Source organism: Meles meles, chromosome 5, assembly GCF_922984935.1.
Source record: "Meles meles chromosome 5, mMelMel3.1 paternal haplotype, whole genome shotgun sequence".
Classification (NCBI taxonomy): domain Eukaryota; kingdom Metazoa; phylum Chordata; class Mammalia; order Carnivora; family Mustelidae; genus Meles; species Meles meles.
The window spans coordinates 145,894,809-145,912,174 of record NC_060070.1 but is presented as its reverse complement, the minus strand read 5'-3'; the positions used below and the strand labels follow the sequence as shown (position 1 = coordinate 145,912,174).

Genomic DNA, 17,366 nt, shown 5'->3' with positions numbered 1-17,366 from the left:
TGCTTTCAGTGGTATCCCTGTGAGCTCTTCCTCAGTGTCCAAGGGAAAACACTCAGGGCATCCCAGGTCCAGCAGGCTCCCGGACGTTCTGTGTCTTAGAATTTTTTCCTGTCTTTTTAAAGATACCCACTTTCGTGACAGTTGTAAAGGTTCAAGGCATGACATGCAGACATCTGAAAAAGAGCCAGGAAAATCTTTCTGTTGTTTACATTCCTGTTCTCTCAACTAGAAAGTACAAATGTCGTTTTCTCTTGTTTCACGGTCTACTTTCTTCAGGCAAGAGTACAGATGGGAAGCTCCTGTATTTGGATTTTTAGTATTGCAAACATTCTCTGTGGTCCCTTTTAAAACATTACTAATCCAGCTGCTTTTATGAAGAACGGCCATAGCACATAGCTTTTAGGCCACTAGAATCCGTGTGGTTTTTGTCTTTCACTGGCTTTGTTCTTGGACCACACCTCTGAAGATGTGGGCTCTTTGGGGCACATCATTCTTGGTTTTCCTGGCGTTGTGAGCAGAGTGGAAGGCTCCATCTTTGACCCTTTCCTCCTTGCTGCTGGGTGGGAGTAAGGACAAGGTTCTCAACTTACAGAAGGACTGATTCTCTAGCCAGGTGACTCAGACGTGCTGTTGGTCGTGGTTTTCCACCCACCACAGGGCAGGCAGGGCGCCACTGGAGAGTCTGAGCAGGAGCGGAATGTGCATTTAGAGCAAGAAACCAGGAATGTGGAGACTGACCACTTGCTTCCCATTAGATGGACACTTGGCCAGAAGGAGACATGGCGGACGTTCTCCACCTTCTTGATGCCTGAGTTGTCTCTTCATCTTAACTGGCTCAAACCAAGTTACAGCCTCCAGTACAACCTTCCTCTTTTTGGAAGAGTAGTGTAGATAATCTGCAAGGTTCTCCTTTCTAGACGGATGACGATCCGAGGCCGTCCAAATGTGTTAGGGCTTTGCTCCCTTTTCCCGCTAAAACTTTCTCTTCCTCAAAAGTCTTGGATCACTGCTGGCTGCCTCGGAGCTCTGTGGACACTTGTACTTTCCAGAGGCTCCCTTTTGCCTTTGGCTGCCCACCGGCATACCAAGACACAGTCCTTTCGCTGTGAGGCTGTGGTCTGGGCAAAGGGCTAAGTTATGAAATTATATCCTTATTATTGAAGAAAACTAGATGGGGAGTTTGCATATTCAGTAGCGTTTATAGCAAAGAGCTAAGGAAAACCAAGGAAATCTGATTTAGCTAAGGTACATTGAAGCTGTGCATATAACATTAGCCAGCAAAGACATAAATAACACCCCTCAGGGTTTTGAAATAAAAAGTCATAATACAGTATCTAGGCTCTATCTTTCTAGCTCCATCCATCCACCCATCCATCCATCCATCATCTCTCTCCTCCTCTCCAAACATACTGTGTTCGGCCAGTCAGTGTGTGGGCGAAGATCTTCTTACGGTTGAAATAGAAAAAAGTGACACTTCTATCTTTATTAGGAATTCCGGTTCATGAATGTTTGCTTTATGCTTTCTAATACCAGCCTTTGATAAGACCTTTTCTAAAGGAAAATTTTAATTAACATTTATTTAATGAGAAAACCCACTTGACGGCTTATTTTAGAATCTCTTCCTTGGTACCTGTATCATTGCCAGTTGGTATTTTCTTTTTTTTTGTACTGAGACCCCTTCATGCACGAAATCACTCACCATTCTAATATTCTAAATATTAGAATTCTAATTGTTGTATTCTAAATACAACTGGAAACATTTGAACCTGAGTGGCTATTTGTAGAATAAGTTCACAAGACAGACCTAGTTTATAGATGGATACATAGCGAATGATAACAATTTTAGGCTGTCTTCAGAAAGGCCCTAAATTGACAGGATTTAACTTTTCCTGCGGTGAAGCGTCTTTGAGAGTGTTTAGTTTTAAAACTCAGATGACTTAAAAAAAATTTTTTTTTTTTTTAACCAGAGTGGAAGAAGAACCTACAGGACATTCCTTCAGTCGTCCTATAACTTGAAAATAAATTTTGAGGGAAATGAAGACTTTGCAAGCCAAGTTCTGGTTCAAAGTCAATCTTACAAATACCGGAAAATTTTACTGTGTAGGATGGAACAGCTGATTTACTCTTGACGGAGGAGTCTCCATTGAAATAGCCCATCTCTGGCTGCCAGGGAAATTCTGGGGATGACTTTCCATTACTTGGGGTATTTTTAAAGCTAATGATAGGTGTTATTTTCTTCTTTCTAGACTGCCACAAGTTTCAAAATGTACTTAGAAAACTGGAATATTCAGACAGCGACTTGGCTAAAGCGGTAAGGAAAATACAAATGACCTCATCCCTCATGGCACCGGGATATGTTGAGATGGAAGTCCCCAGATGACCGGCTGCTCTGCCAGCCATCATGCGGTCACCCGATGCTTTTGTTTTGTGTGAACGTCTCTGCCCTGGAAGTGGAAAAGTAGGACAGGAGTGATGTGAGGAGGTCACACTGCAGTGTATTTACTTTATCGGATCTCTTCCTAGTGCTGTTCTTAGTGATCAGCCGCTCACTTCCTATTCTTAGCAATCCCACGGGAGGTTGATAGTTAGCCCCATTTTACAGATGAGGAAAATGAAACACAGAGAGGTTATGTCACTTGCCCAGAGTCACACAGCCGATGAGCACTAGAGAAGAGCCCCAATAGACCGTCTCCAGGGCTGGGTTCTTAAACCTCTGTGTTGTGCCCCTCTTACCTAGAGCAGGGTACATTGCTCAGATGTCAAGCAGGGTCAGTATCAGCATGAAATCACTGATGATCTCCATTTACACCTAGCATTAAAGGCTTTGTGGTACCCCAGATAGTTACGCTTTTTCACTTTGTGCTTTTTGTTCATGTTTCTGTCCTTTTGTTTCTCTACACACCCCAAAATTGGAAACCTCACTTAGGATAGAACTAGTATTATGCTATCCTCGAAGCAACAAACTCTAGCTACTGTGTATTCCTATCTTACGAGTGCAGGGGGAGTATGAAACTATCAGGCTGGAGATCCTGTTTTTGAGCCATAGCGTTTTTCACGGGTCACACGTGGGGGTAAGAGACAAGGTATAGGAACAACTCCAAAGTAAGCTCATGCACTATAATCTGAAGGTTGATCTGGACATGCAATTTTGGAAAATTTGCACCTATTATTGCTATTAATTTTGTCAATACTTTTTTATTTTTAAAGCTTTTATTTGACAGAAAGCAAAAGAGCACACGCAGGAGGAGTGAGGGAGAGGGAGAGAAAGAGAAGCAGGTTCCCAGCTGAACAGGGAACCCAATGCAGGACGTGATCCCAGGACCCTGGGATCATGACCTGAGCCGGAGGCAGATGTTTAACTGACCGAGCTACCCAGGAGCCCTGTATTTTGACAATAATTGTAGCATAAAACTCTATTTCTGTATATTGGGTAATCCCAGTGTACCAAGAATCCTACCATCTCCATTAGGAGTTTATGTTCTAAGATGACTGAACATACATGAGCACATAATAAATGAAAAAAATATTAAAAAATCATTTTAGAAAATGAAATCTCTTATTTGTACTAATGATAAAGAGTGTAAGAAACAAATACCGGGGCAAACTACCCCATTTTAAAGAAACATTGCAAGGGGCATCCCAGTCCTGTGTTTCTCCCCCCAGATGCATTCTCTTTCTTTGTATGAAAAGGGAACCATAATCTCCAGTCTGGGTTCAGATCGGTTACTTTTGACAACCCATACAGAGCTGCATTGGTGTTTACTCTTTGAATTCCTATTTTATTTTATATTTGAGTCCTCTTGTTTACTAAACCACATAATGCCATTGGCGATTTGTAGATTGAATTTGTTTTAATAAACAACCAAGGGTCAAAGATCTCCAGGTTATCTGCAGACAACTTCCAAACCCTCACAATATCACTTTTTAAAGCAAATTCATGGATTGAAACCCCATGGACACTGTAAGATCTGAAAAGTCATGTAGCTGACACACTGATTTTGTGCTAGTCATTGCCAAGAGAGAGGAAAAGGTTTGCTGTGTTGGCTAGTTTGGTGGCAAAGGGGCCAGGTTGGAAAGATGAATTAATTTTGATTAGATGAGGATATCAGCTTCTGAAGACGCTATCATGATAAAAATTTTTAGTGCCAGTGGCACTTAACCATAAGAATTCCTGGTAGATTAGGGTATTGGTGGAATAAGCTTCTATAAGGCATAGAGTGACCACTTGGACTCTTATTAGATATAATTAGATTTAAATAATTAAATATTATTAGATATAATATTAGATATAGTATGATGGTGTCTAGATCATTTAGTTCCAGGCAGATCAAAGGTTAAAACTTCATATTCCTCTCCCCAAATGATTGGACTGTGAATGGCCTGTCTGGTAGCATTCAGGACATGCAGTTCAGGCTGCTGGGATTGTACTGAAAGTCCCTGATAGGGAATTGATCAAATGATTTTTGGGGGGTCTGAAGACGCAAGCATAGGATGACGCTTCTGGTCTGACCTGTGACTCGTGCCTTCCTCTCTCCGTAGAGTATGCTATGAACGGGTTCCTTGGTACCCCACGGTGCTAACCTTCATCTTGTCTGCCCTGTGGCATGGTGTCTATCCTGGATACTATTTTACCTTCTTAACTGGAATCCTCGTCACAGTAGCAGCTAGAACGGTAAGCTTCTTTTGATTGTACGAGCTTTTCCTTAATCGTCTTATGTTCTCTATGTTCACCTCTATGTTCACCATTAGAGAACTACTTCCATATATAGGAATTGTGGACCATAAAACGAACTATCTACATGTTATTTATAGGCAGTGTTTGCAAAACAAAAGGAATTTTAGGAGTAATGAATGTGTAACACCTTAAAAAGATGAAAATTTTTTAAAAAAGATGTGAGAGAGAACATGTGAGCGCCTGAGTGGGGGTGGGGGGTCCAGGACAAGTAGACTCTGTGCTAAGCATGGAGCCCAGTGTGGGGCTTGATCCCACAACCCTGAGATCATGACCTGAGCCGAAACCAAGACTTGGATGCTCAGCTGACTGAACCACCCAGGGACCTATCTCTATAGAGGCTGAGAACATTTTTAATCATTGGCAGAAAAGTCTGCCAATTACAGGTGAAGATTAGTAATTTGGACTCTATAGGCTTCATATTGCTTATAGTCCTCTTAATTTCTCAGTTCATTAGCCTAACCTGAGAAATAATTCACAGTCTGTGCAGACGGTAAACTTGAAGCCATTGGAATGGTGTTGTCAGAGATTGCTCGAACTTTTCATGCTCTCAGGCCTGATCCAGTAAATTTGTGTAAAATTCTTTGTGAATTTTATAAATTTGGTTCTCTAGGTTTTTGGGGTAGCCTTCAGTTTGTCCTAGAGTGTTCCTATCATCTGCTGGGTATAGAGCAGGATGATGAAGACATAAAAGATATGCCTGCCCTTAAAGAACGAGAAGAGCGGGGGCACCTGGGTGGCTCAGTGGATTAAGCCTCTGCCTTCAGCTTAGGTCGTGATCTCAGGGTCCTGGGATCGAGTCCCACATCGGGCTCTCTGCTCAGCGGAGAGCCTTCTTCCTCCTCTCTCTCTCTCTGCTTGCCTCTCTGCCTACTTGTGACCTCAATCTGTCAAATAAATAAAATCTTTAGGAAAAAAAAAATGAGAAGAGCATGTATATAAGAAATTGCAGCTCAGGGGCGCCTGGGTGGCTCAGTGGGTTAAAGCCTCTGCCTTCGGCTCAGGTCATGATCCCGGAGTTCTGGGGTCGAGCCCCGCATCGGGCTCTCTGCTCAGCGGGGAGCCTGCTTCCTCCTCTCTCTCTGCCTGCTTCTCTGCCTACTTCTCATCTCTCTGTCAAATAAATAAAATCTTTAAAAAAAAAAATTGCAGCTCAGCATGCTCTGATTGTCAAATAGGGTTTTGTATTTGATTTAGTCGCAATTTGAAAATAATCGTGGCTTTCCTTATTCAGATGCCAGGAATTTTTAATGACATTTGTCAAACTCTGTTTTGGGTGTGAATTTAGGAGCACCAAGAGCTATTCACTCATTCTTTAATTCGTGTATTCTATGAATATTTCCAGAGACCGCCTACGTGCCAGTTTGGGTTCTAGGAACTGGGATACCGCAGTGAACAAGAGTCCCTTCCCCGCGGAATTCCCATTTTAGTTAGGTGAACGTTTGCTGGAATGTATGTGTGAAGAAGAATGATAATTGATTACAACTTATGCTGATCAGTGTACTTTTCAAGTAAAGTATGTATTGTACAGGGGAAACAACACATTTTCTCTTCTCCCATTCATCTACCTACTTAGATTATAAAAGTAAAGCAGAGATGGCCAGGACACACTAAAACAAGGACCAGAATTTTATTAATATATCCAGAGTATTATTCCTGAAGATGTCTTTAGCTTGTGATCTCAGCTGGTATAAAACCATTGGTTTATATCAAGCCTGGAAATACTTTTCACAAATGAGTTAGAGGGTAGAGAGGGTTGATAGATAGAACAGGACTCCCAGGAGAATGAACTCAGTAATGACGTGTCTTCTGGGCTTTCTGATACCACTCATGCATTCGCACCGGAGGGAGCTCTGGTTCTCCCTTGAACTTGGGGCCAAGAAGGAGTTTTTTTTTTTTTTTTTTTTAAAGATTTTTATTTATTTATTTGACAGAGAGAGATCACAAGTAGGCAGAGGCAGGCAGAGAGAGTGAGAGGGAAGCAGGCTCGCTGCTGAGCAGAGAGCCCAATGTGGGGCTCGATCCCAGGACCCTGAGATCATGACCTGAGCTGAAGGCAGCGGCTTAAACCACTGAGCCACTCAGGCGCCCAAGAAGGAGTTTTTAACCTACCTCAGAGCCTGCCATTGTTTTTAGCTGTGCCTTTGGTTCTTGGATCTGGGAATTAGGTTTCTTTCTGGAGGCCCATCTAGTCCCATATGTCAAAAGACCTACAAATTAATTATGGGAAAGCAAAATTTTCCATAATTAAAATTGTATCAGATTAATGTTTGCTGACATGGAATTAGATTTTTGATGCATTACTAAGTGAAAAAAGAAAAGGCTAGAAAATCCGTGCCATCAGTGAAAATACAAATATGGGTGTGTATGTGTACAGAAAGGCTTGGAAGGTTATGTGCCAAGTTTATAAACAGTGCTTTTTTCTGAGGAGAGGTCCAAAAAATAAATTTTTTGGCTTAGTTCTTTGGACATAAATATCTATTTTTATAATAATAATAAAAACCATAATGGTACTTTGGATCGCCTGTATTCCTGAAGTATACTGCCTACATGCACAAAATAAAAGTTTTTATTTTTCATACCCACCCCCGGTTTTGCCTTCCTTGGCTTGCAGGTGAGGAACAACTTCCGCCATTACTTCCGTTCCTCAAAAACCCTCCAGGTTGCATATGATGTGGTCACCTGGGCAGTGACGCAGCTGGCTGTCTCTTACACCGTCGCACCCTTCGTCATGTTGGCTGTGGAGCCAACCATCAGCTTATACAAGTGAGTTTCCATTGTTCTCAGCTGCTGCTTCGTACCCTGGTCTGTTCTCTGTGTGTGTGACTTGGGGGTCGGTGAACTGGATCACTCCGTATTAAGAGCTTCTAAATACAGCTTCGATGTGAAAATGTCCATAGGCAGCTTTGAGAGGAGATGCTTATCTGAGGGATCCCAGCAGACACACAGCAGCGCACCTGAGCGAAGCTGGTGGGCAACCCTTTGGACATTCCCGACATACTGAAGGGCTGCTCGGACCGTGCATTTTGAAGGGCTACGTCGGGATTTGAAACTCAAGAGGGTGAATGTGCTGCCCTTGCTTCTTTTTCCCGGGGTCAGGCTCTGTTGGCGTCTCGGAGGGCATCCTGAGAGCAGGACAGAGGCGGGTAGCAGCTGGTGTTCACGTGAGGGATTTATGGTGTGAGCTCGGGGGGGGGGGGGGTCATGGAGGGGAAGAGATGGCCCAGACCAGACCCGAGATGCTAGGCCTTTTGCAACTCCCAGGGGTCCTGAGGAACTCTAAACCTATTCTCTCGCTTACTTTTATTATTTCACTCAGATTGATGCAGTGTGTTTTTACTATTGCCCAGTGGTTTTGGGACCTGGGGCAAGTGATGAAGTCTTACTTGGCTTTTCTCACCTACAAGTGAGGTTAAGAATAGACGCATTCACAAAGTGCCCTTCTAGGACTGAAATGAGGGACACGTGCAAAGGGCTCAGCCTAGCCCCTGGCATACGGTCTGTAGTTGGTCGGCACTGACTTGTATTGCACTGACTGAGAGCTTGGCCCGGCTTTTGTAGCTTATTCTGAAGTCCTAGCTCTGCTTCAAAACCAAACAACGCAAACAGGCCCCACTCCTCAGTGGGGGTTTCCTCGTAGTTGTCCCACGGGGCAGAAACGATCAGAGCGGCTTTTCCTACTCAATACACAGCAAGGTCTAGAAGTAGAGAGATTGTTTCTCCCCCCGAGGTTACAGGAAAAGAAGGTGGAGGGGAGTATGTATTTCTAGGGAAGTCTCTTTCTGTATCATCACGTAGCTCGTAGGAGTTAGGCCAGTACGACGTGGAAGCTGAGCTGGTTTATGCACAGATGTTTCTAGACAGGGGATGCCGGAATAGCCGGAAGAATTCTAGTCTCCAGCAACAGGAGCTCAGAGTGTAGCTGCGACAGAGGAAGGAGCACGAACCCTTTCCGCTCTGGAGTAAGAACACTGAAATTGAGCTCCCTCTTCGGAGAGAAATCCCTCCTGTAAGTACCCCCCACTTCACTGAGCTCCCTCTTCTGAAAGGTTTCCCCCGTCACTATCTGAGAGATAGCCCCCCTCTCCATACCCTCTTTTCATGGAGCTCCCTCTTCTGATTATATCCCCCCATCAGTACCTCCCTTCACGGAGCTCCTGCTTCTCAGAGATATTGTCCCAGTCAGTATCCTCCCTTCACGGAGCTCCTTCTTCTAAGATACCTGCCCCCCCCCTCCCCCCGCCCCGTCAGTACCCTTCACTGAGCTCCCTCTTCTGAGAAATATGACCCAGACCACTGTCGGAGAGATATCCTATCTGAACTGCCCCCTTCACTAGCTCCCTTTGCTGATAGCCCCCCGTGAGTACTCTACTGAGCTCCATCTTCTGAGATAGATCCTCACGGTCACTATCCCCCTTCACTGAGCTCCCTTTTCTGAGGGATATTCCCCCTCTTCATACCCTCCCTTCACTATATCAGATATTTTTTTTTTAAAGATTTTCTTTGTTTAATTGACAGAGATCACAACTAGGCAGAGAGGCAGGTGGTGGTGGGGGGGAAGCAGGCTCCCTGCTGAGCAGAGAGCCCGATGCAGGGCTCGATCCCAGGACCCTGGGATCATGACCTGAGCCGAAGGCAGAGGCTTTAACCCACTGAGCCACCCAGGCACCCCTCAGATATTTCTTATATATAGGAATTTATAATTTATATATGTAAGCATTTCTTATATATAAGAACTATAGACTTTACAGGTATATCAGTAGTGACATGGCCTCTCCATACCCTTCCTTGTCACTATTCAACCTTAACTGAGCTCCTCCTTCTGAGAGATACACTCCTGTCACTATCTGAGAGCTATCCTCCCTCTTCCTAACCTCTGTTCACTGACCTCCCTCTTCTAGACATATCCCCACTGTCAGCACCCCTCTTCAGAGAGATTCACTGAGTTCCCTCTTCTGAGAGATATCCCCCTGTCAGTACCCCCCACCATTTCACTGAGCTCCCTCTTCAGAGATAACCCCTCAGTACCTCCCTTCACCGAGCTTCCTCTACTGAGCGATTTCCCCTGTGTCACTACCCTCCCTTTCACTGAGCTCCCTCTTCTGAGAGATACCCCCCTTCCCTGAGCTCCCTCTGTGAGCAATATCCCGCCTTCACTGAACTCCCTCATCTGAAAGTTATCCCCCTATCATTACCCCGCCTTCACTGAGGTTCCTCTTCTGAGAGATATCCCCCCCATCAGCACCCTCACTTCACTAAGCTCCGTCTTCTGAGAGATCCTGTCAGTACTCTCCCTTACCAGAGTTCCCTCTTCTGAGATACCTCCGTCAGAACCCCCCTTCACTGAGCTCCTTCTTCCTAGAGATAGGCCCCATCACTCTCTGAGAGATATCACCCCTCTCAGTACCCTTCCTTCACAGAGCTCCTTCTTCTTTTGATATCCCCAGTTAGTAACCCCTTCACTGAGCTCCCTCTTCTGAAAGATATCCCCCCTCTCCCTACCCTCCCTTAACTGAGCTCCCACTTCTGGGAATATCCCCCCATCACTGAGCTCCCTCTTCTGAGAGCGATTCCCCCCTCTTAGTACCCCCATTCACTGAGCTCACTTTCCTGAGAGATTTTTCCCTTTGTCACTACCCTACCCTTCATGAGCTCCCTCTTCTGGAAGTTATCCCCCTGTCACTACTGCCCTTTGGCCAAGCTACATCTTCTGAGAGATATCGCCTAGTCACTATCAGAGAGGTTTACCCTCCTTTCCCTACCCTCTCTTCACTGATCTCCCTTTTCTGAAAGATGTACCCCTGCTTCACTGAGCTCCCTGAGAGATACCCCCCACACTGAGGTCCCTCTTCTGAGATATACCCCCCTCTTAGTAACCCCCTTTCCCTGAGCTTCCTCTCCTGAGATACCACCCCCCGTCAGTAACCCCCTTCACTGAGCTCTCTTTCCTGAAAGATATCCCCCTGTGAGTACCTTCCCTTCACTGATCTCCCTCTTCTGAAGGATATCCCCCTTGTCAGTACCCCTGCTTCACTGCACTCCCTCTTCTGAGAGACACCCCCTCTCAGTACTTCCCCTCCATTAAGCTACCTCTTCTGAGGTACTTCCCTCTCAGTAACCCCCTTCACTGAGCTGCCTTTCCTGAAAGCTATCGCACTTGTGAGTATCCCCCCTTCATTGAGCTCCCTCTTCTGAAGAGATATCCCCCCATCACTATCTGAGAGATAGCCCCACTCTCCCTACCCTTCACTGAGCTCCTTCTTCTGGGAGATATACCCCCTGTCACTACCCCCCTTTCACTGAGGTCCCTCTTCTAGAGATATCCCTCCATCACTATCCTTTTGATATCCCCAGTCAGTACCCCCTGCACCGAGCTCCCTCTTCTGAGAGATATTCCTCTGTCACTACCTCCCCTGCACTGAGCTCCGTCTTCTGAGAGATATCCCCCCTCTCCCTACCCTCCCTTAACTGAGCTCCCACTTCTGGGAATATCCCCCCTATCAAAACCCCCCATCACTGAGTTCCCTCTTCTGAGACAGATCCTCCCTCTAAGTACGCCCATTCACTGAGCTCCCTTTCCTGAGAGATTTTCCCTTTGTCACTACCCTCCCTTTCAGTGAGCTTCCTCTTCTGGAAGATATCCTCCTGTCACTACTGCCCTTTGGCCAAGCTATATCTTCTGAGGATATCACCTAGTCACTATCAGAGAGGTTTACCCTCCTCTCCCTACCCTCCCTTTCACTGATCTCCCTCTTCTTAAAGATATCCCCCCTGTCACTAACCCCCCTCACTGAGCTCCCTCCTCTGAGAGGTATTGTCCTGGTCAGTACCCCTGCTTCACCGATCTCCCTCTTCTGAGAGATACCCCCCACTCCCTACCCTCAGGTCCCTCTTCTGAGATATACCCCCCTTAGTAACCCCCTTTCCCTGAGTTTCCTCTCCTGAGATACCACCCCCCCTGTCAGTAACCCCCTTCACTGAGCTCTCTTTCCTGAAAGATATCCCCCTGTGATGAGTACCTTCCCTTCACTGATCTCCCTCTTCTGAGAGATATACCCCCTCTTCCTACCCTCTTTTCGCTGAGCTGCTGCTTCTGAGAGAGAACCCCTGTGACTACCCCCTTCATTAAACTCCTTCTTCTGAAGATATCCCCGGGTTAGTACCCTTCTGAGATACACCTATCTTCTGAGAGATATCCCTCCTGTTAGTACCCGCCTCTTCACTGAGATCCATCTTCTGATAGATATCCCCCCATTACTACCCCCCTTCACTGGGTTTCCTCTTCTGAGAGATATCCCTCCTCTCCATACCCTCCCTTCACTGTTTCAGATACTTTGTATATATAAGAAATTCTTATATTTATAAATATAAAAATAAGAAATATAATATAAAATATATATAATATATATAAAATATAAAATATAAATATAAGAGAGGGTAATCCATCTCTGTACCCCCCTTCAATGAGCTCCCTCTTCTGAGAGGTTTCTCCTTTGTCACTACCCTGCCCTTCACTGAGCTCTCTCTTCTGAGAACTATCCCTCCCTCACTAGCTTCCTCTTCTGAAAAATATGGCCCTATCAGTACCCTCCTTTACTGAGCTCCCTCTTGTGAGAGATTTCCCCTTTGTCACTACCCTCCCTTTCCCTGATCTCCCTCTTCTGCAAGATATCCCCCCACTCCCTACCTCCCTTCACTGAGGTCCCTCTTCTGAGTGATTCCGTCAGTACCCCCCTTCAATGAGTTCCCTCTTCTGAGATACTCCCCTGTCAGTAACCCCCTTCCCTGAGCTCTCTCTCCTGATAGATATCCCCCTCTCCATACCGTCTCTTCACTGAGCTAGCTCTTTGAGAGATATCCCCCTATTCATAGCTCCCTTTCACTGAGCTCCTTCTTCTGAAAGATACCCCCTTTACTACCTTACTTTCACTGAGCTCCCTCTTTTGAGAGATATCTTCCTTGTTAGTATACACACTATGTTCCTTCTTCTGAGAGCTCACTCCCCCTTCACTGAGCTCCCTCTTCTGAGATAACCCTCCTGTAACTCCCTTCACTGAGCTCTTTCCTGAAAGATACCCTCCTGTGAGTACCCCCCTTCACCAGTTCCCTCTCCTGAGAGATATTCCCCTCTCCATACCCTTACTTCACTGAGTTCCCTCTTCTGAGAGATATCCCCACTTAGTACCCCCATTCACTAAGCTCCCTTCCTGAGTGATAACCCCTGTGTGAGTACCCCCTTCACTGAGCTCCCTCTTCTGAGAGATATTCTCCCGTCACTATACCCCCTTCACTAAACTCCCTCTTCTGAGTGATACCCCCGTCAGTACCCCCTTCACTGAGCCCGCTTTTCTGAGTACCCTTCCTTTACTGAGCTCCCTGTTTGAGAGATATCCTCCCTATTCATAACCCCCCTTCACTGAGCTCCTTCTTCTGAAAGACATCCCCCCTGTTACTACCTTCCTTTCACTAAGCGCCTTCTTCTGGGAGAAATCTTCTGAAAGACTACCCCCCTTTCACCGAGTCCCTCTCTGAGAGATATCCCATCTGTGATAACCCCCTTTCATTGAGCCTCCTCCTCAGAAATATCCCCCATGTCAGTACCCTCCCTTCACTGATCTCCCTCTTCTGAGAGATATACCCCCTCTACCTACACTCCTTTCACTGAGCTGCTGCTTCTGAGAGAGAACCCCTGTGACTACCCCCTTCATTCAACTCCTTCTGAGAGATATCCCTGGGTTAGTACCCTTCTGAGAGATATATATCTTCTGAGAGCTGTCCCCCAGGGTAGTATCCTTCTGAGATACATCTGTCTTCTGAGAGATATCCCTCCTCTCCATACCCTCCCTTCACTGTTTCAGATACTTCTTATATATGAGAAATTATAGACTTCACTATGCAGATATATCACATATCCCACCCTCCATACCCTGTCACTACTCAACCTTTACTGAGCCCCCTCTTTTGAGAGACATCCCCTCTATCACTACCTCTCCTTCACGGAACTCCCTCTACTGAGAGATATCCATCTCTGTACCCCCTTCAATGAGCTCCCTCTTCTGAGAGGTTTCTCCTTTATCACTACCCAGCCCTTCACTGAGCTCCCTTTTCTGAGAGATATATCCCTCTCCCTATCCTCCCATCACCGAGCTCCCTCTTCTGGGAGGTATTCCCCCTGTCAGTAGCCCTGCTTCACTGAGTTCCCTCTTGTGAGAGATTTCCCCTTTGTCACTACCTTCCCCTTCATGATCTCCTGCTTCTGAGAGAGATTCCCCTGTCCAGACCCCCTTCACTGAGGTCCCTCTTCTGAGTGATACCCCCATGTCAGTACCTTCCTTCAGTGAGCTCCCTCTTCTGAGATACTCCCCTGTCAGTAACCCCCTTCCCTGAGCTCCCTCTCCTGAGAGACATCCCCCTCTCCATACCCTCCGTTCACTGAGCTCCTTCTTCTGGGAGATCTCTGCCTGCACTACCCCCTTTCCCTTACCTCCCTCTTTTGAGAGAGATCCTCCCTGTCAGTACACACACTCATTATGCACCTACTTCTGAGAGCTAAACCCCCCGTCTGTAGCCCCCCTCACTGAGCTCCCTGTTAGAGATATTCCCCCTCTGAGTTATCCCCTTCACTGAGCTCCCTCTTCTGAGAGTTATCCCCCTTCTCCCTACCCTCCTTTCACTGAGCCCCCACCTCTGAGAGTTACTCCCCTTGTCAGTACCCCCTTTGACTGCGCTCTGTCTTTTGAGACATAGCTCCTCACTGTACCCTCCGTTCACTGGGTTCCCTCTTCAGATAGGTATTCTCTCTGTCCGTAACCCCCCTTCGCTGAGCTCCCTCTTTTGAGAGGTGGTCCCTCCCCCCACCTCCTGCTCTGTCCTGCCTCTCAGCTGGCTTTCCCCCTCCATGCTCACCCTGAGGGCAGGCCCCCTCACACACAGCTCCATCTTCCTACCCCCTGCATCTGTGACTTCCAGCCAGTATTTGCCCTTTCTGGTCTACATTTTAACATTGAGCTGGTTTGGTGAGCGCTCTTGCTAGCAAGTTGTACCTCTCCATGCCCCAGTATTCTAAGTGCGTGATACTGCTGAGTGGGTGATTTTTTTTTTCACATGGTAGCAGAAATGACTGACTTCAACTCAGTACCGTTTCATACCTTATGTTTGCTGGGCACCATTCTAGAAGCTGGCGAGAACGTGGTGAGAATAAAAGAGACATCAGTCCTGGTCCCACGGAGAGGCTAGTTTGATGGAGGAGACAGGCGTTAATGGACCGATTTATAACTACACACTGAAATCGTTCTCTGAGTGAATGGTACAAAGATCAGATTCCGACTGGCCATCCAGGGCAGCCTTGGAATGAAAGTGGCGTTTGGGCTAAGACCCAGGTTACAGAGGAGGCGTGAAAACCAACATAGCGTGTGAGGATGGGGGGGGCGGTGGCGAGCTGGAGCACTCCGCACTGTGCGCCAGACACAGGGAATAGCATAGACAGGTCCCTTGTACTAGGAGGAGGTCTGGCACTGAAGCCCCAAGTGCCATGAGTGTTGACAGAGGGTAGACTCCGTGGTAACTAGCAGTGAGCTGGGGGAGAGAGAAGCTGTGTATCCTTGCAGGAAGTGGAAACTCAGGGTGGTGGGTAATTGAAGAAAACACACACAGCTGGACTGGAGTTTCAGACCCAAAGTTCCTTTACAGCAAGAACAGTAAAAAGAACACTTCTTCGGGAGAAGCTACTTGGGAAGAATGTTACTGGTGGACAATCAGGCTAAATAGGGGTTTGTTTGAGATAACATGATAATATGCATGTAACTGACTACAGCAAGCTGGTTCCTACATTCAGGGCTCTAGGGGAAGAATGAGATCCAATCCAGATCACCCAAGCAGATTTCTGTTTCTCTTCACACATAGTCATTCCCTATCCAGATCAGCTCTGTCCCCTAGAAGTGTCTGCAGTGACAGAAATGCCATCTGATGTCTTAGCCATGGGTGGACATGGCTAGTGTGTCTAAGGAACTGAATTTTCAGTTTTATCTTTTCTTAATTTGATTTTTAAGTCACATGTTGCCAGAGGCAATCCTAGATGGCTTCTCAAAAGGGAGCCTGCTTCTCCCTCTCCTTGCTTGTGCTCTTTCATTCTCTCTTAAATAAGTAAAATCTTTAAAAAAAAAGTGTTTTCAGCATCTCTTAAGAGAATCACTGAATCTGATGGAAGAAATGAAAATGGAATCATCTTTTAGTGGAGGTGGGTCTGGTTACATTCCAGATCTGTTCCCCACTTGGGGCTAATTGTGTAACCAGCAGTGAATGGCAGGTGTATGCAAATCGGCTTCTCAGTCTGTCCTTCGCTGCTTAACATTTCAATTTCAGACGTGCTTTATTTTTAAACGTAGTTTTCAATCTATCAGGACTTCATAGCTTTAAATTCCTCCCTAATCTTCTTTCTTTTAAGCTGTAAATTAGTCTCAAGTGAACACTTCAGTGTGTTATGAAAGAACCTGTCTTTGCTCCGGATGCTAGGACTAAGTACAGACTGAGTGAATTCAACAACAATTTCTCACAGTTTCTCAAGGTGCCCCAGATTCAGTTTCTGGTGGAAGCTCTCTTCTGGGCTTAAGGAAGGCTGCCTTCTCACTGTGCCCTGACTTGGCAGAGAGAGAGAGACACACACACACACACAGACAGCTTCTGCTCTGGTTTCTATTTTCTTATAAAGGCACTAATCCCATCATGGGGGCCCCACCCCAACCAGATTACCTCTCCAAGCTCTACTTCTCCAAATACCATCATTATTTAGTCCATAGCAGAACCTTGCTGTGAACTCATTTTGAAAAGCAAAACTATATACGTTAAGTAGATGACCCTTAAATTCACGTGCAAGGATGTTAGAATCTGTATAGATATTTTTGTAGATAAAAAGTCCTCGAGAGTGGGAACTGTGCCTTGTTCACCTGTGCATCTGGAGTACCTAGATCAGCCCTAGTGTGCTCCATAAATGTTGTTTTTCCATAATAAAAAGATAAAATAGGTCTTAAAATTTTAGAAAAAGATGGCGGGTCAGAATAGGTTTCTAAACTTTGCTAGGGGTTTGAAATATTTTTCCCTTGACTCCAAAAATATTTGGCTTTCATCTAACGTAATTGTTCCGGTGTAGCTCTGGTCACATAGGAAAGGTTATGGCAAAATGCAAGAGCAACGTATACAGATGTGCAGGCTGAAATCTGTGGCTGCGGTGCCTGTTGCGAAGCCTAGTTTACACCTGTTGAGCCAGTGTGTCTGTGTGTAGAACTCTTTTTCATTCTCAGTGTTCTGATTTAGACAATAAACGAGTTGCTCACTTACCTGGGGCTGGTTTGATTCTGTGAGCCCCTCATGCCCACTTTTACTTTCCATGGTTTCAGTCATGGTCAATTGCTCTCCAGAGACCAATGATCCTCCTTCTGATGTATTTGGTCAGAAGGTCAGGCATAGCCCCATGCTAGTAATTGAATCATCCCCATCATCACAAGAAGGGTGAGTAAAGTACCATTGTACTGGATTTTGAGAGAGAAGAGACCACATTCTCATAGTATATGATTATAATTGTTCTATTTCATTATTAGTTATTGTAAATCTCGTACTGTGCCTAATTAATAAACTCTAC

At 45.8% G+C, this 17,366-nt stretch overlaps 1 protein-coding gene across 6 annotated transcripts in view; it reads left to right on the top strand.

Annotated features, from left to right (window-relative positions):
- MBOAT1 (membrane bound O-acyltransferase domain containing 1) overlaps positions 1–17,366 on the top strand; it is a 250,232-nt gene that overhangs the window by 230,514 nt on the left and 2,352 nt on the right. For all 6 annotated transcript variants that reach the window (XM_046006674.1, XM_046006675.1, XM_046006673.1 and 3 more), the window contains 3 exons: positions 2,247–2,311; positions 4,540–4,672; positions 7,347–7,498. In XM_046006674.1, coding sequence (XP_045862630.1) covers positions 2,247–2,311; positions 4,540–4,672; positions 7,347–7,498 — 350 coding nt within the window. The remainder of the gene's footprint in view (positions 1–2,246; positions 2,312–4,539; positions 4,673–7,346; positions 7,499–17,366) is intronic.